The 24777-nt window shown below is 41.0% G+C and overlaps 1 protein-coding gene across 3 annotated transcripts; it reads right to left on the reverse strand.

Moving 5' to 3' along the window:
* Window positions 1–51: 51 nt before the first annotated feature.
* Morf4l1 (mortality factor 4 like 1) lies at window positions 52–23940 on the reverse strand. 3 transcript variants are annotated; one of them, XM_085827883.1, is made up of 13 exons: window positions 23701–23940; window positions 19092–19138; window positions 16022–16089; window positions 12478–12591; window positions 10774–10860; window positions 8915–8995; window positions 6405–6430; window positions 5913–6001; window positions 5075–5176; window positions 3305–3393; window positions 2668–2840; window positions 1999–2083; window positions 52–785 (listed from the first exon to the last, which is right to left on the reverse strand). In XM_085827883.1, exons 1-13 carry the CDS (start codon window positions 23738–23740, stop codon window positions 701–703), a joined length of 1086 nt encoding a protein of 361 aa, XP_085684009.1. In that variant the 5' UTR covers window positions 23741–23940; the 3' UTR covers window positions 52–700. The 3 variants fall into 3 exon arrangements, with proteins under 3 accessions (XP_085684009.1, XP_085684008.1, XP_085684010.1); XM_085827882.1 differs by having other exon boundaries at window positions 12478–12594; window positions 23701–23939; XM_085827884.1 differs by lacking the exon at window positions 12478–12591 and having other exon boundaries at window positions 23701–23937.
* Between the last annotated feature and the right edge of the window lie 837 nt (window positions 23941–24777).

The following is a 24777-nucleotide window of genomic DNA, read 5'->3' on the forward strand; positions in this document are numbered from 1 at the left end:
AATCACAATATTCAATGTGTCAAAATCTTGATAACACGGCCACACAATCTCTTGAAATTTAAAGAAAAAATTTATTGAAGATCTGAAAAACAACTCCTACAAGATTGACTTTTCCATAAAACTGCAGCTACACGATGCATTGCGTCTATCATGTTAAAACGTGCATTAGACACAAATACAAAACCCATGAAAACAAGCCACCATTCTTTAACAGTTGAGCAAAGATAAGATGCCTAAGGAATGACATGGATGACTTGCAAAGGATGGGCTCTTTAAGCACCATTAAAAAAAAAAAAAAAGAGCACAGATGGATGAGTGTTCAGTTATATACACTGAAGTGAACCTTTGGCACTAGGAATCAGAGCATTTGTCATAGAGCATTAACACATATTATAAAAGTGCGTAGTGTCAAAGGAACAGACCACCAGCATTCAAAAGCAGCTTTGTCAACTAGGCAAACACTCTACAGCATGTCTCTCTGTTGTCCATCACTGATACACTGGTAGAAACTTTGAAATGAAAAAAAGAAAGAAAAAAGGAGCAGTTACTCCTTTTATTTTCTCTGTTTAAAATCAAAGAGGAAACAAACAACTCTGTTATACACTAACGGTCTTCAAAGTACATCATTTGTACAAGAGAAGGACTAAGAACCAAACAGTTTACAGAGATCCAAGCCCGAGGGAGAGAGGAGCGCACAGCCTCACACGGCTTTCCGATGGTACTCAGGAGGAGCCACTTCATAATCACTGGCACTGAACAAAGTTGCAGAATTCTTCGCCAGGTACCTAAAAAGAAAATTGTTAATTCATTGTGAAAATGTTTATAGATACTGATCATAGATATGACTGCCTCCCCTAAAAACCAAACCATTAAAATATAATCCAGTAAGATTATATAACAAACAAAAATGCACCTCAGGTTATTCTCTATTAAACCAGGGATAGTTGCCTCCAACCTGAGGGAATCTGCAATCAGCTATCCTACTATAGAGTAGCACTACCCTAAAACAATATTCACTTTCTTTAGCTTTTTCAAGACTGTCCATTTAAGTACAAGGTTGTCTACTAACGTATTTCAAATCTAAACCTACAATAAAGGAATGCAAAATGTGACACAGTAGTTCATTTCTATATTGCAAATGGACTCTGAAGGAAATATTTACCACTGTAGAAAAAGGGGCCATAAATAATCGAACACTCCAATCTTTCCTTCAATACAAATTTCAAGAAGTAATTCACAGTAGCTATGATCCATATTCTGGAAGTCTCAGTCTTTTTCAAATTGAAATGTTTCTCTCCCAACAAGAATCAGAATAATGCATACTACTACAGCTTCAATTCACAGTGCTAAATAGTATCCCCTTGTTAGTGTATTTAGAGAACCTTATAATTTTCAAAAGCTGTTAGATTTTAAGTTCTTCCCTAGTATAAAAATGCCCTTCAACATGATATTGAAGCTAGAACTGTTTCGTCACCATTTCTTCAATCTTTTAAATTCAACTACTGTGGTAAGTTTTAACTACTGTTTACTTATATTTGTATTACATCATTGAGACAGGCCTCAGTGCAAGAGTATAATAACTTCGACTGGCCTTAAACTTACAAATATCCTACCTCAACTTTAACAGGCTTGAGCCATCAGCTCAACTTTTAATTAAACATTACCACTATTTCTATATGCTTCCTAGGACCTTTTTTTAAATTTATCTTCCTGCCCCGACCAGTTTAATCTTTCTACTCTCAACACTGTAAAAAACTACAAAATCAACCTACAATGTTTTCACTGTCTTAATAGCTTGAGATTTAGTCACTCCATTTCCCATTCAGCACTTACATGTTTACTCTTCATCTGTAAGATTCCCATATATGTTACTTACAGTTTTATTGCCTTATTAACATCTGTACAAATACGTTATTATAGTAATTATCACTGTAATGTAATCTATCCTTTCACATTTTAAGTATCATCCCAATTGTTTGTAATTTCAATTAAACTTACTTGAGAAAATCATGTAGATAGTTCAGTAATAAAGCAAGGCTTTTCTCATCTAGAGGCGTGTAGGCCAACATCGCTCCAATTCGCACTATTTAACAAAGAACTAAGTTAGTTATATGCAAAGTAGCACTATATCACATACTAACTATGTACAAACTAAATGAGCTGTCACTGGGTCCATGAAACTAAATGTTTTTGAGTGTGTGTGTCTTTTAAGTTAAAAACAAAAACAAAAAACCTTTGCATGTTTTTCCTTAAGTGCCAATCACCCTTCAAAAAAAATCACCCTTCAAAAAAAAAAAAAAGACAGAGTCCCTCTCACACCAGACTGGGGTTCAACAACTAAGTCAAGGCAGCCAGTGAGAAAACAGAATGCCCCTCTGTATGGCTCCCCAATACTGGGTGGTCACAAGTGTGCACCATTACCTCACACTTGGATTTTATAGCCTGAGCTAACTCTCCCCAGTCTTAATGATTTTTCATTTTTTTTTCTTTTGCAAAAAGGTTTGGCATTTAAATATGTAAATAAAATTTTAAATAAAGATTCAAACTGAAATAGTCATGTTTCAGTTATTTTACCTCTCAGTCATTTAGTAAGGACCAAAAACTCAATTATTAAAGGCTCAAAAGAGGGAAAAAAGAGAAAATCACTTTTCTTAAAAGTCTTATTACCAAATAATCTCAGCAAATGTGGCGCTCCATACACCTGGGACATGGGTGCATCCGGGTGGTCGGCGAGGATTTCAGCGTACTGTGGTCTCTCAAACTTGTAGAGGAGCTGAGTGCCCAGCATGACATTGAAGTATTCCTTTATCCCTGCCACCACCTCATTAACAGCATACTCTCTGAAAAAGAAAAAACATTACTTTCAAAATATTTCCCTTCTGAGGAAAGCAAAGGTAAAGAGCTGTGGCTAAGACTTTTAACAACTAAAGTCAACTTCAAAATTATATGAAAGCAAGGCGGCATTTATGCTTTCAAAACAGTACAAATTTGGGGCTATGGGATAGAGATGAGGTTCAAGACAAGGTTTCTTTGTGTAACCTGGGCTGTCCTGAAACTCACTCTGTAGACCAGCCTCAGAGATCCTCCTACCTCAGCCTCCTGAGTGCTGGGATTAAAGGCGTGCACAGCAGCAGCAGCAGCAGCACCACCACCACTGCCACCACTGCCACCACCACCACCACCACCACCACCACCACCAGCCTCAAAATAGTAAAACTTTTAACAACTGTAAAGCACCTACAGCACACCTTCAGTTATACCTAAAACAGTACTTTGTGTATACTCAAAAAGGGTACATTCTTACTTATTATCTGTATTTCCTCGAGACTTCTTATAATTTGCATAATCCTCCAAAATGGAATCCACATTCTTCTTGGCAGGAAGATAAAAAAGCTAGAGAAAAAAAAATTGAATACCAATGTTTATAAAAATTACATTCCTTCCAAAATGAGTAGATGAGTGGGTTCAAGATTACAGATACTATACAGGAAGATGTAATTGTGTAAGTCAACCAAATAACATCAACCAAATCCAATTATGACTATGAAACCTCAAATTTCATGAATCTTTAACAACAATTATTCTTCTCATCCCCACCATTCCCACTGCATCTGTCATTTGTCAATTTAAGTAGTTTGTCTGAAGTTCCTAAATCTGGACTTAGAGAACCCAACAAGTAACATTCAAGTTTTTCTGGACTGTCTTTAGATTTTGAACACGTCCCTTCAGAGGGAGGAGAGAGGCTCCTGAAACTAAGTAATCAATAAGTGAGCAGACCCAGATGCTGATGCTTGAATGAGCCACAGGTCCCCAACACCCAACATGGAGCTCCAGGGACACAACATTCACATTCACTGCTGAGTCAGGCTTTACTAGGGGTGGGTATTTCAGTGGTATACTTACTTCTGAAACCCGTCATTCATCTGTAAACCCCAAAACCTCACTGGTTTGCCATGCAGTTCTGCTGTTGGCATCTGTTTTATCTTAGGGCAAGGTCACTTTGTCTGCATCTCTCCCAGAGGAGTTTTTTTTTTTTTACAACATTCTGCAAATGATTCATTAAACCTAAACCTTAATTACATTCAGGATCAATTGTAGGCAGTCATATGCTTTCTACTATACTCTGTTATCAGGTCATGTATAAATGTTCTAATGCCAACAACATTAAGGGGGGAAACATATGTATCCGTCTATTAGGGTTTTTTTGGGGAGAGTTCTGCTCCAGCAACCTCTAACTTTCTTAATTAACAAAATTGGGGCTGGTAAGATGGCTCAGTGGGTAAGAGCACCCGACTGCTCTTCCGAAGGTCCAGAGTTCAAATCCCAGCAACCACATGGTGGCTCACAACCATCCGTAACAAGATCTGGCGCCCTCTTCTGGAGTGTCTGAAGACAGCTACAGTGTACTTACATATAATAAATAAATAAATCTTTTAAAAAAAAAATTTAAGGGATCAGAGAGATAGCTCAGTAATTAAGAGCATTAAAACCCAAGTTTTGGGCCAGGCATAGTGGCACATGCTTTTAATCCCAGCACTCGGGAGGCAGAAGCAGGTGGATTTCTGAGTTCAAGGTCAGCCAGGGCTACACAAAGTGAGTTCCAGAACAGCCAGGGCTACACAAAGAAACCCTGTCTCGAAAAACAAAAATAAATAAATTAATTAATTAAAAAAAAAAAAACAAGTTTTGGGCTGGAGAAATGGCTCAGTGGTTACAATGGCTGAGCTCTTCCGAAGGTCCTGAGTTCAAATTCCAGCAACCACATGGTGGCTCACAACCATCCATAATGAGATCTGACGTCCTGGTACATCTGAAGACAACAACAGTGTACTTAGATATAATAATAAATAAATCTTACAACAACCAAGTTTCAATTTCTAGCACCCTACTTGGTGGCTGCAATTCCAGCTCTAAGAGCCCCAATGGCCTCCGCTGGTGTGGCACTCAGGTCACACCACAGACATACATACACGCAGGCAAAAAAAAAAATCCATAAACTGAGATTAGAATAGTTTATCATAGAACTCTTATTCTTTCTGCCAACGCCACCACAGCTGTGTTGTTCTCAAGCTACCTGCTTTTGTCTGGTGATCAAGTCCCAGTCATCCACAAGCCAGGGTTTCAGCTCTTCAGGAATCTTCACTTTAACTTCAACTCTGTTCATGAATGTTTCTTCCTAAATAGGAAAAGCAAAGGTTATTACAACCTTTTCTTCCTTCTCTTTTGATCTTTAAGACACCAGGCATGCACTAAGTCCTTGAAGGAGCCACTCAGAAGAAGGACTTGCCATAGAGGGGAAAGCCAAAACCATGACATCACACAGCCAGGGAAAGGATGGTCTTGAGTGACAGTGGCCCTCACTTAGTGTATTTCCCTCTTCCAGAAACAGATTGTTCTCAACTGATACAGCTTAACAGATTCTTCACATCTACTTTTTGTGTGTTTGAGTGGGGGGTACGGAGAGGCGAGACGGGGTTTTCTCTTTGTAGCCCCCCTTGGATGTCCTGGAACTCAGAAATCCGCCTGCAGCTGCCTCCCAAATGCTGGGATTAAAGGCATGCACCACCACTGCCCAAGAACATTTACTCTGGTTATCCCAAACATGACTTTCTCTTTTTCCTCCCCTTCTCCCCTCCCTGAGATATGGTCTTACAATGTAGCTTTGGCTGTCTTGGAACTCACTATGTAGACAAAGCTGCCCTCAAACTCATAAGATTTGCCTGTCTCTGCCTCCTAGGTCCACATGCATTACTAGGCATAGCTAACTCGGGTATCTTTACGCTCTAGACTAGCCAAAACCACATAGCAAGATCCTGTCTCAAACACAAATATTGGAAGGGAAGGGAGTGGAGAGTAAAGGAGAAGGATCACAGAGCCTATAGGTTGGCCTGCCAGAGGAAAAGAAAACTCACATTTTCAACGGTAGGATCTACCCGGGCTCTCTTCTTCCTAGGAGGCTGAGGTGTCTCACTGGTACTGCCACCATCTCCATTTCCAGGTGCTACAAAGTGGATGCATGGCAGGGGTGGTACTGGTTAACTAACAAATTCTTAATGTAAAGAGTGTTTAAGTTCTCATTTCCCTATTACAGATATTTCATAAATTCAACTTACAGAATCATATTTCCAAAAAACAAACTTACTTAACACTTTACTTAGGAAACATTTGATAACATATTTAAAATGCTTTCTTCCTAAAAGAATCATTAAGACTAAGGCAGGTGGGTGAAAACAACTACATCTTACAGTAGGTAAAAAGATTAAAACCACTCTGTCCTTATCTCCAAAGGCTACTACTGTGAGACCTCTACTTGAGGTCAATAAACCACATGCTGTCAGTTTAATGTAGTGAACTCACAATCTAAATATTACAAATAGGTCAGTTTTAAGAGAGTTTATACTTACTTTTCTGCTTGTTCTTTTTTGTTTTCCTGGGAAGAGAGGAAAACAAAAATTACTCCCATAAAACTGTTCCAACTATTTTGAGTGGTAAATTCAGAGAAAAATGGTCCACCAAAATTATCAGTGACTATATCTGTCTGCTTCCCAAAACATGAATGTTGAGTTTAGATTTATTCTTATTATTTGAGACAAAGTCTCACTATGTAACTCTTGTATCCTGAAACTCAAGAATATAGATCAGGGGCTGGAGAGATGGCTGAGCGGTTAAAGGCACTGACTACTCTTCCAGAGGTCCTGAGTTCAATTCCCAGCAACCACAGAGTGGCTCACAACCATCTGGAATGGGATATGATGCCCTCTTCTAGTGTGTCTGAAGACTGCGACAGTGTACTTACACATAATAAATAAATCTTTAGATAGATAGATATCTAGATAGATAGATAGATATAGATCAGGCTAGCCTTGAACTCAGAACCACCTGTCCTTGTGGGAGTCTGCACATTTGTGAACAAACAGCCACATAAACACATCAATTTAAAAGTTGAAAAAAAATATTTTTTTTAACAACAAAAGGCTGGTTGTTTTGGTGCACACCTTTAATGCCAACACTGGGAAAGCAGAGGCAGGCAGATCTCAAGTACTAACCTAGTCTTTAAATTAAGAACTACTTCACTTATGCACGCTAATGATTCATGGGAACCAAAAGGAACCAGTTCTTATACTTAATCCTTTATCACAAGCTTTATACCATAAAATGAGAATCAGTGCTCAACTAATCTAAACCACTCATTCTACTGCCTCCTCTAGTAAGGACTCGACGGTCTTGCTTATTCTATTTACATGCTACCCATTAAACACATACGCAAGCTAGTTCAAGTGCACAGTAGGATTCATACAATAAATTGCCAGTGTTCTGTATTATAGTTCTAAAACTTATGACTATAGTCAAAATATAAACATAAAAAGCATTCTGGGCCGGGCAGTGGTGGCGCACGCCTTTAATCCCAGCACTTGGGAGATAGAGGATGAGTTAGAGGCCAGCCTGGTCTACAAAGTGAGTTCCAGGACAGCCAGGGCTATACAGAGAAACCCTATCTTGAAAAACCAAAAAACAAATTCTGGGCTGGAGAGATAGATGGCTCAGCCGTTAAGAGCACTGACTGCTCTTCTGAAGGTCTTGAGTTCAAACCGCACCAACCACTTGGTGGCTCACAGCCACCTTAATGAGATCTGATGTCCTCTTCTGGTACATCACAGCTACACGGTACTTATTTATAATAATAAATCCTGGGCCAGAGCAGGGACTGAGCAAGCGGGATCAAGTGGAGCAAGCAGAGGTCCTAAAAATTCAATTCCCAACAACCACATGAAGGCTCACAACCATCATAAAATAAATAAACCTTAAATAAAAAACCATGACACACCAGCCGTTCGGTGGTGGTGCACACCTTTAATCCCAGCACTCGGGAGGCAGAGGCAGAGGCAGGCGGATTTCTGAGTTCGAGGCCAGCATAGTCTACAGAGTGAGTTCCAGGACAGCCACGGCTTCACAGAGAAACCCTGTCTCGAAAAACCAAAAAAAAAAAAAAAAAAAAAAAACCAAACACCACATATTCTAAGGGACTGGAGAGATGATTTGGCTGCTTTTCCACAGGACCCGGGCTGTAGACTTAGTAGCTCGGAGAACAAAGCCTAAGAGGATGTGGAACAAATGTAAAAGCAGGATAGGGTAAGAGTGCTATGAAATGCTGACTTCTGGACATGACATGGCTGTTGCACTGCAGTTACCTGTGCAAATCAGCATTCCAGCATGGATTCAAGAGGAGCCCATGAGATCCTACCTCTTAGTTGAGGAGCCACTGGCAGTTTATAGCCGTTGGGGAAGAGCAAGGTAGGCCACCCTTGTTCTACTGAATGGCCCTATAGCCATGAACACAACACTTACCTTTCAATAACAGTTGTGGCCTATGTTTTTGTATTACTAATATTTAAGATCATGTACTCGGCAATCGTTCTACAGGCACTTTCAGGTACAGAACCTTTAGAGAGACAGTGTGTACACACAACTTTTACATTGTAGGTACCAAGAAGCCTTACAGTACTCCAGAGTTAACAAGTTAACTTGTCTTTCACTCTCAGGTTACATGTATTTTTAGCACTACTAAGAAAGTAATCTTTGCCAAAATAATTATCTCCAAACTACCCGACAAGTCATTACCATCTTGATAAGAAAGAACACTGTATGAGTAGACAAAATAAGAACTATAAAAGGATTTACTGCCACTGACTGCACACTAAATGCATTTTCATGTTGCATGTATTTTAATGCAAGGGAAGAAGCTGAGGAAAATCAAGTAAGTAATGTCCATTTTACATTAGCATCTGAGAATCAAGAATTTCACTGACACTTTGAAAAGCTTCCATTAGAGACAAAATATTTATTATGATAAATAGTAAATTTGAATTATACCCATTAAACAGTACGCAATATTGTTTAAATAAGAGAATCTTACACTTCAACATTTTTCTGTTGCAGACCAGATGTCTTCTTCCCCGGAGCAGCCCCTCTCATCTTGCCCTCTGCATATTGTTCCCTTCAAAAATAACATCAGAAAGTCATCATAAGTACTTATGAAAGAAAAAACAAATTATGCCTGCTTGATTCCATCTAGAATTTGTGTTAAACTGAGCTTCCCAGCCAGGTATCGTGGTGCACGCTTTTAATCCCAGCGCTTCGGAGGCAGAAGCAGGTGGATGCCTATGGGGCCAAGGCCAGCCTGGTCGACTTAGTTCCCAGCCAGCAAGACTGGAACAGTGACACCCTGTCTATTTGTTAGTGTAAGTGGACTTTCAGAATGTTCCAAATTGTTTATGCTGTACAGATTAACTCTACTTACAAAATTAAGAGTTAAAATGTCTTAAAATGAGAATTCCCCACAGAAAGTGTGAAATTAGAGCTGCCCTCCAGCTAAGAGTACTAGGGTTGCTCTTCCAGAGTTCCTGAATTCAATTCCCAGGACCCACATGGCTGATCACAACTGCAGTCCCATGGGATCTGATGCCATCTACTGGTGTGAATACATGCACACACGCACGCACACACACAAAATAAAATGGCAAGGAAGATGGCTTAGAGCACTCCTTGTTCTTGTAGAAGGCCTGAGTTTCATCCCCAGCACCCACAGAGTCCCACAACCATCTGTAACTTGAGGGGATCTGATTCCCTCTTCTGGCTTCCTCAGGCACCAGGCACACACACAAAGTGCCCATATATAAATAAAAGCCAAAATACTCATACATATAAAATAAATATTTAAGGCTGACAGAAATCAAAAGAAACTAAGTATGGAGCCAGAGAGCTGGCCCAAACAAAGGTCAAAGTGCTACAAATGCTACCAAGGCCATTGACCTGAGGTCAATACCTGGAACCCACATTTAAGAAAGAAAAACTGGCTGGGCAGTGGTGGCGCATGCCTTTAATCCCAGCACTTGGGAGGCAGAGGCAGGCGGATTTCTGATTTCAAGGCCAGCCTGGTCTACAGAGTGAGTTCCAGGACAGCCAGGGCTACACAGAAAAAAAAAAAAAAGAAAAGACTGTTTCCATCCAAACTCCACAATCTCATCATGGCAAACCCATGCCCACGTACAAAGGAATAAATGAATGAAAAGCAAGTTTATTATTAAAGTCACTATAGCACAAATTAACTAATATATGGTCTCAGAAACTGAAAATTCCAGTGCTATGCCTGGTTGGGAATTCAGTAGCAGTTCCAATACTTTCTCTTGATTCCATGTTGTAATTTAATCTTTTAAATATTGTAAAAATCAAGTGTAATAACTACCTTTTAGATAATTTTTCTGGGTCTATTTTCAGAGATATTAATTGGTGGAAATATTTCTACCTTTTTGTTTCTCCATCAGTTAACTGTGTCCTCTATAGCACCCAAGAAGAGGTTAAAAAGATATTGAGTTTGCATCTAGCGTTTCCAACACTGTGTTTCCCCTCCCCCCCTGGGGTGGAGGGGGGATTCGAGACAGGGTTCTCTCTGTGTAGCCCTGGCTGTCCTGGAGCTCACTCTGTAGACCAGGCTGGCCTCGAACTCAGAAATCCGCCTGCCTCTGCCTCCTGAGTGCTGGGTTAAAAGGCGTGCACCACCACACCCGGCTCCACTATGTTCTGCTAGAGACAGACTCAGAAATGACAGAATATTTTAACCCAGATATGTAGTTACTTGAAAGCAAGCTTTAACACTGGAATTAACAAGTACCAAGAACCATTTTACCAAAAGTAGAGAGGGAGGTACCAATATGACCCCATTTTGTTCATTCCATGTCCAAAAATCTCTAAACTCATTTTTCAAATCAAACTTACTGATTGGCCTTTTGAAGTTCTCGCTGTTTCTGCAAATTGGTGTCCACGTACTTGAGTACTCTGCTTTCTGGCACCCATTCATCCCAACTGAAAAAGACAAGTTAAAATAGCACTGAAATACATTTTTAATAAAGTTTAGGGTTTCTTCCAATTAATGTTTAAAGATTTAAGAGTTAAAACTTTGGAATTCCCTGAATAACATGCTTTTTTTTTTAATTTATTTTTCTATTAGGTATTTTCCTCGTTTACATTTTCAATGCTATCCCAAAAGTCCCCCATACCCACCCCCCCAATCCCCTACCCACCCACTCCCCCTTTTTGGCCCTGGGGTTCCCCTGTACTGGGGCATATAAAGTTTGCAAGTCCAATAAGCCTCTCTTTCCAGTGATGGCCGACTAGGCCATCTTCTGATACATATGCAGCTAGAGACAAGAGCTCCAGGGTACTGGTTAGTTCATATTGTTGTTCCACCTATAGGGTTGCAGTTCCCTTTAGCTCCTTGGGTAATTTCTCTAGCTCCTCCATTGGGGGCCGTGTGATCCATCCAATAGCTGACTGTGATCATCCACTTCTGTGTTTGCTAGGCCCCGGAATAACATGCTTTAATTGTGTTCTTTTGACATTTATTTGTATGTGTGCGGATGTAGGTCATAGGAATCCAACTTGGGTCTCAGCCCTTGGTGGCAAGTCCTTTTTACCCACTGAGCCACCTTGTCAACTCTAGTTTTTTGAGACCTTTTTTAATGAATCCCAACTTGGCCTTGAATTCATGTTAATCCTCCTGCCTGAGTATTCCAAATTCTGTAATTACAGGAATCCAGAAACCACTTTTTCTAAAATAATGACAAGTTGGCATTGCAAATCCATTCTTAAAAGAAAAATCTAATCAAAGTGTATTCTAGTGAGAAGTAGCATTCCAAAGACAAACTATGTATGTAGATTATTCATATCACTTTTAAATAGTCTAAAAGTAAGTCACCTAAGAGTCTCTTGGTTATTACCCTTTCAGAATTACAGCACTGTCTTGTTACGCAGTTCACACATGCTAAAGGTGCATCAGGAACACATAATAAACTCCACAATACTCACCACCTAGATGACTCGACTAAGTCTGTACATAAAAGGCTCAGAATAGGGGCTGGAGAGATAGGCTCAGCGGTTAAGAGCATTGACTGCTCTTCCAGAGGTCCTGAGTTTGACTCCCAGCAATCACATGGTGGCTCACAACCATCTGTTGTAATAGGATCCAATGCCCTCTTCTGGTGTGTCTGAAGACAGCTACAGTGTACTCATATATAAATACATCTTTAAAAAAGGATGGGAGGGCTTAGAATAATTTTAAGATACCCCACTGTTCACTCTCGTCTATTCAAAGGGAGCATTCCAACTTGCAAGGATGACTAGAGGCTTTCTAAAAGCTAATGGTCTATCTGGCATCTCACAAAACAAGCTTTTTGCTAACTTATATGAAAAAACAAAACTTTCTGGTGGAATGCTGAAGTTTTGAAGCAAACAACTTTTGAGCAAAATTAGTCTTTTCTCCTGCTGATGGAGCTCCATTCGTGACACCATCAAGGGTATACTTGAAGTAATCTTTTACTTAATGATTCCCGCCTCTGACCTCTATAGCCAAAAGGAAAATTAATAAATAAAAAACATTCCTCAACATGATTTCCTAAAGAAAACTTTAAAACATGCATTTACCTAGAGGTCAGGAGGGGGTGGTGTACTGAGGGAGCTCCTTCAGGAACAGGAAAAAGGGCTACAATATCCTCACGTGTCTTCAAAGATTTTTCAGAGCGCCTGGGCCTCACAGCACTTCTGATACAGACAGCATAGTACAAAGTAATCTCAGTAACTATGTGCAGAATTTGGTTTAAGCTTTATCACGATTCATTTACAAATGGAATATTTTAATGTCTGTGTCAACAAATTCTGGTATGATTTATTTTTTTGAAATTTTAGAAATATCTTAGTATCTTTGATTTTTTAAGTGAATTTAAACTAATGTTAAAAAAATTCCAGTTTACAATTGGGGATTTTGCTGTACCAGGGTATTTAAAAGGTGTCCTACAACAAGGCATAGTGGTGTATACTTTAAATCCCAGCACCCTAGAAGTATAAACAGGTAGACATGAATTCCAGGACAGCCTGGTCTATACACCAAGCTCTAGATCAGCCAAGGGCTACATATTAAGACACTTTCTCTAAGTGAATAAAAGTGTTCTACAAACCTTCGTTTTTCTTTCCTTTTCTTGGGGATATGGTGGGTGAGTACTGCCCAGGGCTCCACACATGCTGGACAAGAACAATCACCACTCAACGTCATCCCCATCCAGGAAGATCTTTGTAAAAAAATTACTATATCCCTGCTCTCCCCAAATCAAAAGATGCTAACTTTTAGCTGCTTTTAAACCTTAAAACTGCTGGGCAGTGGTGGCACACGCCTTTAATCCCAGCACTGGAGAGGGAGAGGCAGATAGATCTCTGAGTTTGAGCCAGCCTGGTCTACAGAGTGAGTTCCAGGACAGTCAGAGCTACACAGAGAAACCCTGTGTCGGAAAAAAAAAAACAACAAAAACCCCTAAAGCCTTAGAAATTCCGTCCCCCTCGACGTACACCACATCTAAACAAGCACTTGGACCAATATCCAATTACCCAGGCAGTCCAAGAGTTTATAAGCAAAGATCTAAAAATCCTTATGAAACTGAAAAACAAACAAACAAACAAACAAACAAACAAATCTTCATTCTGAGAATCTCTACTAAATAATTAAGGCCACTCAAATTTAAATATAGATTAAACATGTAACTATCAGTTTACTCCAAAGTAGTTGTGACTCATCCCAAAAGTCAAACCCACAGGTAAAATCTCACACACACACACACACACTATATACTTCATTCACAGGCACGACTCTGAAGTAGTTTTACAACTTTCTTTGGAGCTAGATGTGGTGGCACAAGCCTGCAATCTCAGCATTCTGTAGACAGAAAGCTTACAAAGTTCCAGTAGCTACAAAGCAACAATCAGTCTTAAAGGAAAATGAAAACCCATTTCTAATACTTCCCAAAGGTTAAAATGGCACGTTTAGCAAGTCAACTATGAAAGACACCCATGATATCTTGGTTTTCCCTCAGTGCACTGCAACATCACTCCTAAGAACAGTCATAGAATGTCTACTCATTTTCCCATTCCCCCTCATTTTCCCAAGAGAACAAGATCTAAATAAATAACACTATACCACTTATTTCTGTCATGAACCACAATCCAACAAAGGAAAAACTTTTTGAAAAAGTACAACTAGAAAACTGGCCGGGCAGTGGTGGCGCATGACTTTAATCCCAGCACCTGGGAGGCAAAGGCAGGAGGATTTACGAATTTGAGGCCAGCCTGGTCTCTACAGAGTGAGTTCCAGGACAGCCAGGGCTATACAGAGAAACCCTGTCTCAAAAAACCAGGAGGAAAGAAAAAAAACAAAAACAAACAAACAAAAAAAACTAGAAAACTGGTGGCTTTAGTTTTCAAAATTTATGGCAACCAACAACAAAAACAGCTACCTAACGTACAGATATATTATACTCATGTATAATTATATACAAAATACTTAATATACAAGAGCAATATTAAAGTAAAACTTTAAATTGAAGTGTGCAAGGAAAGGGGAAGTAGGCCCAGCCCATGAATGTGCTGTTTTCCTTTCATACTTTACATGGACTTTTAACTTTCCCATCCCTAATATGCATAAAGACATTCTATTTCCTATAGGAAAGAATCTATTTCACATTATTTTATCTGGATATTAGCAAAATAACAAATATAAGCCTCATAAACTATTAAAGATGGAAATTCAGTTTAATTCATTTTTTAATATGAAGATACTCTAGAAGCCATAACATAAATGTCAGTTTCCTAGATCTTATAATCAACTTAAAAAAAAAAAAATCAAAATGTATAGCTTTTATTTTTTTAAGACAGGGTCTCTCTCACTATGTAGTTCTGGTTGGTCTGAAACTCAAGCTACTGGCCTGCTTCTACCTCCTGAGTGCTGCATTAAAGGCATGCACGTGCCAGTGTATCCAGCTCCCAATTCCTTTCTTTTCTTTCTTTCTTTCTTTTTTTTTTTTTTCCCCCGAGACAGGGATTCTCTGGGTATCCCTGGCTGTCCTGGAACTCACTCTGTAGACCAGGCTGAAATCTGCCTGCCTCTGCCTCCTGAGTGCTGGGATTAAAGGTGAGTGCCACCACCACCTGACCCAATTTCTTAATACATGTAAGACTGGCATCATTCTGAAATACTGACATTACCTACGAACCATTATCAGAAATACTTTGTTCACAAGTTATCAGAATATCCCTTGGTGTATTCTGAATTGTGGCCTTTCTACAGTTATACTAATGATATAAGTCAAAAATTTGGTATATCTCACCTAAAAAGCATTTGTCTATTTTAACAAACAAACTGAATTGACTAGCTGGCTACTCAAATAAGACCTCTAAATACAATTTAGAACAAAGTTATAGGGCCAGTAAACAGGAAAAACAAAACAACAACAACAACAAAAGCCCCTGTCTCCAGCAGGAGTAGCAACCATCCTAACAGTTGGCACTTGCTCTCCTGGAAAGGAGGGCCAGACTCTGGGTGTCAGACAGAGCACTAAGCACTACAAGTTAGGACAAAGTAAGTCCCGAATGGCTAGTTCCTTGAATGCCATCCCTGAAATACAGAAGATCAATAATAAAGAGAATTTTAAAATTTCCCTAGTAAAACTAATAAGCCACGCAATTCCAGACAACGAAAAGGCCTGGATAATTTATTAGGTACTGTTACCTTTGGGTCCCAAAGAGAACACTACTGACAAAGAGCTCCAATGGCCACTAGAAAGTTACATTCTATAAAATAAGAATTTTATGCTAAGCCACATACTTTCTGTTTTCAATAGCATATGTTTCAAAACTTCATAAAATGGGTTTATAATCTGTCACTTCTAAAACATCTCCCCCCTTCTCTAACAGTTTTTAAGTCATTTGGTTTGTGCTCAGGCCAAAAAAAAAAAACCCCCAAAACCATGCCATCCTAAAACATGCATCTACTCATAATTGAACCAAGATAGTTGGTCAAGATTCAAGTATATATAAAATAGCTGAGTTCTTCCTGATAGTTTCATCATACTAAAAATGACTCATCCTTGCTTCAACATGTATGTTACATTAGTAAACAAAATACTTTTAAAAATCTAATACTCACTTTTTATTCCAGCCACTGTAATGGATGAAGTATTTCACTTGTTTGTCCTTTATGGCAACCTTTACACACTGAAATTAAAAAAAAAAAAGTGAGTCTTTGGTATACACGTAATCTTACCACTTCTTAGACAAAAGCAAATTTGCATCCTAATGACAGATGTGCTCTTTTTACTATGAAGAATGAAATCTTGGTTGAACTACTCGATAGTGTAAAACTTTCGGAGCACCTTTGAGAACTGAAAGCTGTTAGCCTAGTGCTGAGAACACCTTTCTGTATAAAGTCACAAAACTGTAATTTAGAAACAAATACACAGCATCAACAAGAGGTTACTATAAATTAACAGGCTAAATCTGTTATCCAAGGTCAAGAAATGAAAGCTATTTTTGTTTTGCAAACTCCAGTTAAGAACTACATAAAAAAAAATCTCATTCTCATGGATGACACTATGCTGACTTTTGTTGGTTTTTTTTTGTTTGTTTTGTTTTTCAAGACAGGGCTGTCCTGGAACTCACTCTGTAGACCAGGCTGGCCTCGAACTCAGAAATCTGCCTGTCTCTGCCTCCCAAGTGCTGGGATTAAAGGTATGCACCACCACTGCCTGGCTTTCTATGCTGCTTTTTAAAAATTAGCTTTTAAAGTACTCTTAAATGTAGTGAGTAAACAATGCACTCTTAAATGTAGTTTGTAAACAAAACAAATTATTAAAGGAAAGTCGCTGTGACAAATGATTATCTGACTGGATTTAAGGGTGTTCACTATAGGCAAATCAAACAATAGTTTTATATACTCCAATCACCATTAAAAAAATGTTCACCCGAATATTTTGCTGCCAGAGAAAAACAGCCATTTCAGATGATTGCTGAAAGTTTATACAACGAACGGAAACCAAACAACATCATCAAAAGGACTCACTTATAAACATTCAAAACACAAGGAGTGATCATTTTTATTATTTCACACAACTATAAATTGCTAGAAATTTGCCCAGGAATTGCTTCTAAGTGTTTAATACACACAGACACACACAGACACACACACAGAGGGAAGGGGGCAGTGGGGGAGACCAGAGGCTTGGCTTTTGTTTTCTGTACTGGGGACTGAGCCAGTGCTCCATTCATGGAAACTGCTTTGCCACTGAGCTTTGTCCCCTACCTTGTTTACTACTTTGTGAGATTTGTTTGGTCTCACTAAGCTGCCCAGGCTACCCCCTTAACTTTGTAACCCAAGGAACCTTTCTGTCTCAACTTCCCTGGCCATAGGCCTGTGTCAGCATTCAGATTGCATGTGTGGGGTGTTTTTCTGTTTTGTTTTGTTCAGGGGCAGTGGTGATAGTATTGTGGACTGAACTCAGTACCTGAATCATGGTAGGCAAGTATTCAAGCAGCCTTCATGTTCAATTCATAAATGCCTGGCCAGACACACCATTAAAATTAATCCCAGCCCTGAGGAGGTAGAGGCAGTCATCCAGTGAGTTCGAGTCACCCTGGTCTTTATAAAGTGTGTGTGTTCTAGGACAGCTACACAGTGAGCACTTGTCACAAAAACATTTTAAAAAATAAAAAGAAATGCATGAGCCGGGCGTGGTGGCGCACGCCTTTAATCCCAGCACTCGGGAGGCAGAGGCAGGTGGATTTCTGAGTTCGAGGCCAGCCTGGTCTACAAAGTGAGTTCTAGGACAGCCAGGGCTACACAGAGAAACCCTGTCTCGAAAAATCCAAAAAAAAAAAAAAAAAAAAGAAATGCATGTAATTCCAAACCTTAGGTAGTCAGAACATGATTTATAATCTGAACTACCTAAGCTCTATAACAAGATCTTGTCTCAAAAAACAAACGGCTAGGGGAAGCTTTTAATTTTCGGACTTGGAGATAGCTAAGTGATAGACAGAATGGCTGGAGTGTTACAGCTTTAGGTACTAGCATGATACCTACATCCTACTGAAAGTCATCAGAGATAAAATAGTAAAAATAACTTTAGACTGTAAAATGCTTGCTGGACAGGGCATGTGGATGTAGCTGCAGTGGTAGCCCTCTTCCAAACATATGCAAAGCCCTGGGTTTAGGTCTAAGCACTACAAACATTTTTAATTAAAATAAAAATGGTTTTGTTGTTGTTGCTTATCTCTGGGATTTTTGTTTTGTTTTGTTTTTCAGACAGGGTTTCTCTGTATAGCTGTGGCTGTCCAAGAATGCGCCCTGTGGAACAGGCTAGGAGATTCAGATCTGCCTGCCTCTGCTCCCAAGTGTTGGGATTGAAGGTATGAGCTACTACCACCAGGCATCTCTGGCTAAATTTAAAGTTTTTATATAAGAGGAGCACTTAATGAAACAGAAAAAAGCACCTTGTTTACCATTCAAATGAACAAATAGGAAGTTAAGTGTCTATGACAACCATCCCTGAGGTGTGGTTAAGGAGGATTGCTGAGGCCAGCTGGAGCAAGTGTAAAACTCAAGTCTCCAAGAGACAGACATAAAGAGAAAGAGCCACATGCTCACACACACCGAGGAAATGGCTCAGCGGATTACGGTGTAGAACTCATAAGACTCCCCCAAACTCATTATAATCCTGCCGCCCCTACACTGAGATGGAAGTTGATAAAAACTGCAGCAAATCTGAAGGTCAGATAGGCATGTATGAGGACAACGAAGATATGGTTTCAAAGACAGGAAGAGGAAACTGACACTTGAGTTTGTCCTCTAACCTCCACTTGTGAGGTGGCACACACCTACCGGTACAAGTGCTCAAACATACAGTATTATTTTCTCCTGAAGTTATTAACTATAAAATGCTATGTGTTATAACCAACAACCCTTCACCTATCACTTTAATGCTATTTCTAACCAGAAGGCTTCTACTAATTTAGAAGAGTCTGAAGAGTACAATAGTCGGATTCTCTCCATCCACCACCAAGCAAGCAGCAACAAACCTCTAAGTGAGATGGCAAGATTTATGAACCTATGAAAAAATGAATACCTTTACATATCAAGTAAGAAAATACTGTAATTCAATATTAAGAAGTCTGATCTAGCCCACATTTTTGACCACCTTCTCAAAAGAATGCAGGTTCCATACCTTTGCTTCATAGAGAAGAGGCCCATGAAAGCACAGCACTCGCTCACCTGGAAAAGAGGGGGAAATGGCCAGGTTAATTGTGAGTCCTTTGCTGTCCTGAAAGATGTGACTCCAAGAGTCACTACACTTGATAATAATCCCAGCAAAAGTAGGGAAAACAGTAAGACTATACATGAACACTTCAGAACAAACTTTACCATATCCTTAGTATTCAAAATCAGCAACAACCAATTTTTTATTTATTTATTTATTTTGGTTTTTTGAGACAGGGTTTCTCTGTGTAGTCCTGGCTGTCCTGGAACTCACTTTGTAGGCAAGGCTGGCCTCGAACCCAGAAATCTGCCTGCCTCTGCCTCCCAGGTGCTGGAATTAAAAGGCGTGCACCACCACAGCCCAGGTAGCAACAACCAATTTAAATTTCTATTTAATCATGTAATAGGTGCTATTGCAGTTACCTATGGATACTGTTTGGCTAGTTCACTTGTTCTAATTATCTGGAAATAAAACTTTTAAAATGTTCTTCTCCAAGTATCTTAAGTTTAATCACTTGACTGATGTCCACTTCCTTTTAATGAATACTCTCTATATATTAAAATTTCTGATTGCATACATGGGAGATGAAATGGTTAATTGTTTTTAGTTTATTTGCTATATTATCCTACCTATGTTTATCCCTCAGTATTCTGAAAGCTAGGCCACAGAGAGAAACAATCCTAATCCTGGGAACTCACACCCAATGTCATCAGCACTTGTAAATCCAGAGAAAATCTGGCTACAGTTGAGACTTGTAGCCATCTGTGCTCACCAAACAAATTGGGAAGGTGTTCTGAACTCTGATCCCACATGATGATAGCAGAAGTTTATTTCACATTATTTTCAGTCTACTTGCTTTCTACACATTTCACTTAAGTATCCAACAAGGATGTGACCATAAATTTAATCTAGTCTAATGCTGAAAAAACTACCACATTAAAAATTACATTATAAAATATAAATATCTATATATTATGGGCCTGCCACGGTGGCATACAACTTTAATCCCAGCGCTTAGGAGGAAAGGCTGGTAGATCTCCAGTTCAAGGCCGGTCTGTTCTATAGCCCACCCAAGACTACATGGTGAGACCCTTTCCTCACTCTTAAATGTACTCTTAAAGCATCTATTTGCTGGCTCTGTTGTGTGCTAAGCATTTCACATTACTAAGGGATGCATAGGCAATCAAATGTTTGGACCCTTTTCTGTACTTATACTGTACTTACTTCCCATTAAGCAGTAAAGCCACTCCTTGTGAGTGTTCACAAAGCAGGATCCAGATAGCAGGAACAAGTGTGTAAAAGTAGTGATATATATGGTTTGCTACCCATGGAACATAGAATGAACTTGTGAAAGTAGAAGGGAGATGCTGATCCTGACCACCTTCTGGATTCCTACCACCACATCTAACGATTCTGTATCTAATGATCTGTGCATGCCATGGGAGCATTCTTCAAACTCATCCTTAGAACTCTGGAGTGGTTTCCTAAACTATTTTTTTTTTCATAAGCTTCACCAGAGACCTTTACTGTTAGAATTCTAGAATAAGGTCCAGTAACTTTAACATCATGGCTCTATAAAATCCTGTACCACTCAAAGCATCACTAAACCTAAGCCCACACTGAATAAAGATGGATAACTGACCAGACTTTCTTTTCCAACAGTCCAAAGCTAAGACCCAAATAAATGGGTAGAACATGCTACTATTAAACAGAAGCACTAAGATCAGATCTGTGATTGCTGATTTCACTCCAGGTATCTTTTAAACTAATCTGAAATACCTTTTTTAAATTGGCTGCTTCAGCTAAAAACTACACTAAGTAAGGCTCTTTGAATAATGAAAATTTACACACACACAACTAACTGGTGTACATCAGTCTAACAAGTGGAAAGGACAAATTACAATGGCAGTTCACCATCCTCAGATCCACTCTATTCTCAAATGACAAAAATCTTGCCCTGGGCTAATGAATTTTTTAAGAACATCCCCCCTACAAGGAACTCAGAAGCATTTCCATTCCCAGCAGGCCCAGTTCCTGGAAATCCAATGCCTTCTTCTGGCTTCTGAAGATACTCACACACATAAAATAATGCAACACAAACATCAACAAAATGGATAGTTACCACCTTTCACTATCAAAATTCTACCAAGATTTCAAAATAATCCCATCAACACTGTTTCCTTACTGTGGGGAAGGGAGTAAGTGTATGTATACATGCCTCTGTAAGTATGGGGGGTGGGGGGGTCAGATGACACTTGTGGGAGACAGTTCTTTACCTCCACTATGTGGGCCCTAGGAATCAGCCAAGGTAGGGAGCAAACATATCTTTTATACAATTTTAAAAAGATAGCCACATATATTTTAGCTTGAATCTTTTTGGTTTGGTTTTGTTTTCTGAAACAGGGTCATCCTATGTACCCCTTGGCTGGTCAGCCTCCTGCCTCTGCTTCTTTAATGGTGGACAGAATTTTAGGTGTCTGTACTGCACTCAGCTACCCCTGGAATCCACAGCTGGAGTTACCAAGCTTTCATAACCCAGCCTTTGTTCCTACTCTTCTCCAACTACACCAGCACCATCTTTCTGGTTTGCCTTTATCCATCTCACCTTGTCACTGATCCTTTAGAAAGAGCATTTCTTTCAAAACAACCATTCTTTTTGTTTGTTTGTTTGTTTGTTTGTTTTTGTTTTTCGAGACAGGGTTTCTCTGTGTAGCCCTGGCTGTCCTGGAACTCACTCTGTCCACCAGGCTGGCCTCGAACTCAGAAATCTGCCAGCCTCTGCCTCCCAAGTGCTGGGATTAAAAGCATGTGCCACCACTGCCCGGCAAAACAACCATGCTTGATTTCTAGCTTCTAACCTCAATCAAGGATTTAAGCTTTTGTGCTCTGACAATCAGAAGTCTATGAGCCTCTTAGCATGCTCTGCTACATAAAACATCAAATTACAAAGGAAACCAACTGTTTCGCAGAGTTGGCAAAACTACAGTGTACACCATCTTACACCATCTTTCTACAAGTGAGGACCAGCCAGCTCAGTGTCTTCCGCAGTAGCTAACTCTTCACACTAGTTTTTGAGATGGTCGATTACTTTAACTGTATCTCACCCATGGGCTGCCTGGCCAATGAGCTAACAGAGATCCATCCACCTGCACAGGTCTCCACACTCCCCGAACCTCCACTGGGTATAGAGCAACACCCCCTTCCCCATACACACACACGAGTTTCTTTCTCTCTGTATAGTTCTGGAGGTCCTGAAAAGCTCTAAGTAGACCAGAATGGCCTCAAACTCAGAGATCCGCCTGTCCTTGTACATCGATTAATTAAAACGTTTCGATTTGGAACTTGAGACTTTTAAAAGTCTGGCACTTTACTGGTTAAACATCCTAGAACAGGAGCTACGCAAGCGTCTGGACTCAGCATGTATGATGATAAACACAGACGGCCGTATCTGGCAGTAACAAGTTTAAAGTGTTCCTCTTTATGCTTATAGTTTTATTTCCTTTAGTATATCAGTAAATCACCTCGAAAGATGAGTTGTGAGAACCGAGTAACTGCTTTTCACTAGAAGTACCGTTCATCAGCAACGTTCTCAGTCAAAGCCAACTAATAAGCGTTAGCTTTCAAATCGCCATTAAAATCTAATACTACTACAACCAGTCAAGCAACTACTGTATTTAAAAATGACAAAGAGGCCATGCATCTCAAGACGGAAACGCCCTAAGGAGGAACTAAAAACTGTTTTCACGAGAACCGCTCTGCAGAGCAGAGTACTTAAAGGGCCCTAGCGCACCGCTCCAAAAACAGCAAAACGATGCCCTCAGGCAACAGCAAGCCTAGGAACTCGCTCGGGCGGCTCCAGTTTTATTTTTTTCTGTCCCCACCCATCACTCAGAGGCAAGAGGAGGAACTTGTCTGCGCGTGATCGCCGTGCCAGGGGGCGCTGCATCTGGCCCGAAGCTGCGTGTAAGCTGCGAGACGCCGGCAGCCATGATGGCGCGGCCATCTTGCCGCGGCCATCTTACAACGCAGTTCTCCCGCCGCGGGGCGCACAGCCCACCCCCCACCCCCGGTCCTCCCAACAGAACTCCACACAACGCCGAGACAGAGCCCCTCGTTTGTCCAACAGCCTCGAACCTTCGGTCCACAGTCGGCCGCGCGGCCCGCGGCCGAGAGCTAAGCGGGGGGGATGCGCTGCCGCTGCTCCCCTCCCCCACGCCACATCACCTCCCAACCGTCGCCGTCGCCATCGCTCACCCGCCCGCCGGGCACCTCCCTTCAATAGACTTTCTCCGCTCTCGGAAAAACAAACAAACAAGCGCCGAGGCTCTGCCACACGCACGGAGATGCCCTCGGTCCTGGCCGTGGCCGGAGGCTCGCTTTCGCGCCACCGAGCACTGTCGCCGATGACGCACTGAGATTACCCTCCGCAGTGCGCCTTCCCCCCTTACAAAGCAAGGCCCGCACGGTTTCCCCCGACCGCGAGCCCCGCCGACCCCGACCCCCAAACCTCCAGCGCCCTGAGTCAGCCTCCCTCCCGTGCACCGTTAGATGCCTCTCCCCAAAGCGGCACACTCACCCTCCTGGAATTTCGGCTTAGGGTCCTGCTTGGGCGCCATTTATAAGTGATTCGCCGCCTCCTCCTTCTCCCACCACCCCCGACTACCGCCCCCTACTCTCTACCCCACCCAACTCAGCGTCAGACGCGCCGTCGGCCACAGCCAGCTCTACATCCTGGGCGCGATTTGCCAGCGCCGCCTGACCTCACAGCACCGCGACCCGCGCAGCCGCCGCCTCAGCCAACGGTTACCCGCCGCGCACACAAGCCTGCGCCCGTGCCGCCCCGAGGCATGCCGGGATTGGTAGTTCGACCTCGGATGACGCCAGCAGGGTGGGGGAGGGGAGTGGGAGACAATTGCCAACCCCACGCCCGCGATCCACCACCACCCCCGCCCCCGACCCCAGCCCTCTAAGTATCCAGACCCCAGAGGCTTGTTAAAACCCAGATTTTTATTTTCTGTAGGTGACAAAGAGGAAGAAATAAGTAAATCACTAGCGACGAAAGGATGGGAAAAGCTCAAGGGAGGCAGATGCTTAGATAGGAAATGAAGCCAGGTAAATGTGGTGGAGTGTTGAAGTGGCCTGAGGACAGGACTGTCTCTGCAGCCTGAGTTCCACGGCATCACCAGGACTTGGCCTAGGAGAGCGCTGGAAGCCATAAATGAAGCTAGATGCGATGCGAGTGGGAAGGTGATCCTCTCCAGAAGCTTCGGTGTCTAGAAAGCCATGCCCTGTTTGAGGGAGTTGAGGGGTGGGAGGGTGGGGGTCCGGTCCCCATGACTATTTGTAGATTGCAGCTTCTGACTCCTGAAGTACTTAGTCTCACTGAAGGAGGCAAACCTGGATTGCTGTCAAAGTCAGGGTTCCATACTTAACCCCTCTGTACCATCTTTTGCCATCTTATTTCTTTGAGCTAGTATTGGATGTATATTCAAAAAAAAAAAAAACACAACAAAACCTCTCTTCACATTGTTCCTATGTTCAAAAACTTCTTAATGTACTCTGCTGTGAAATAACACTGTACCCCTGTACCCACTAAATTACATGAATTGCACATAAAGGATCAGAGCTGTTAATTAGGAGATAAGTCAGAAAA

The sequence above is a fragment of the Mus caroli genome, unplaced genomic scaffold, assembly GCF_978045245.1.
Source record: "Mus caroli unplaced genomic scaffold, Mus_caroli_1 scaffold_11, whole genome shotgun sequence".
Lineage (NCBI taxonomy): Eukaryota > Metazoa > Chordata > Mammalia > Rodentia > Muridae > Mus > Mus caroli.

What these genes read in the sequence shown, in the direction of transcription:
- Morf4l1 (XM_085827882.1), bottom strand. Translation starts at nt 23,740, where the DNA reads ATGGCGCCCAAGCAGGACCCTAAGCCGAAATTCCAGGAGG. An exon ending in TAAGCCGAAATTCCAGGAGG is followed by an intron (nt 19,139 to 23,700) that starts GTGAGTGTGCCG and finishes CCTCTTTTCCAG; the next exon opens with GTGAGCGAGTGCTGTGCTTT. An exon ending in TACAGTGGCTGGAATAAAAA is followed by an intron (nt 12,595 to 16,021) that starts GTGAGTATTAGA and finishes TGTCTGTATCAG; the next exon opens with AAGTGCTGTGAGGCCCAGGC.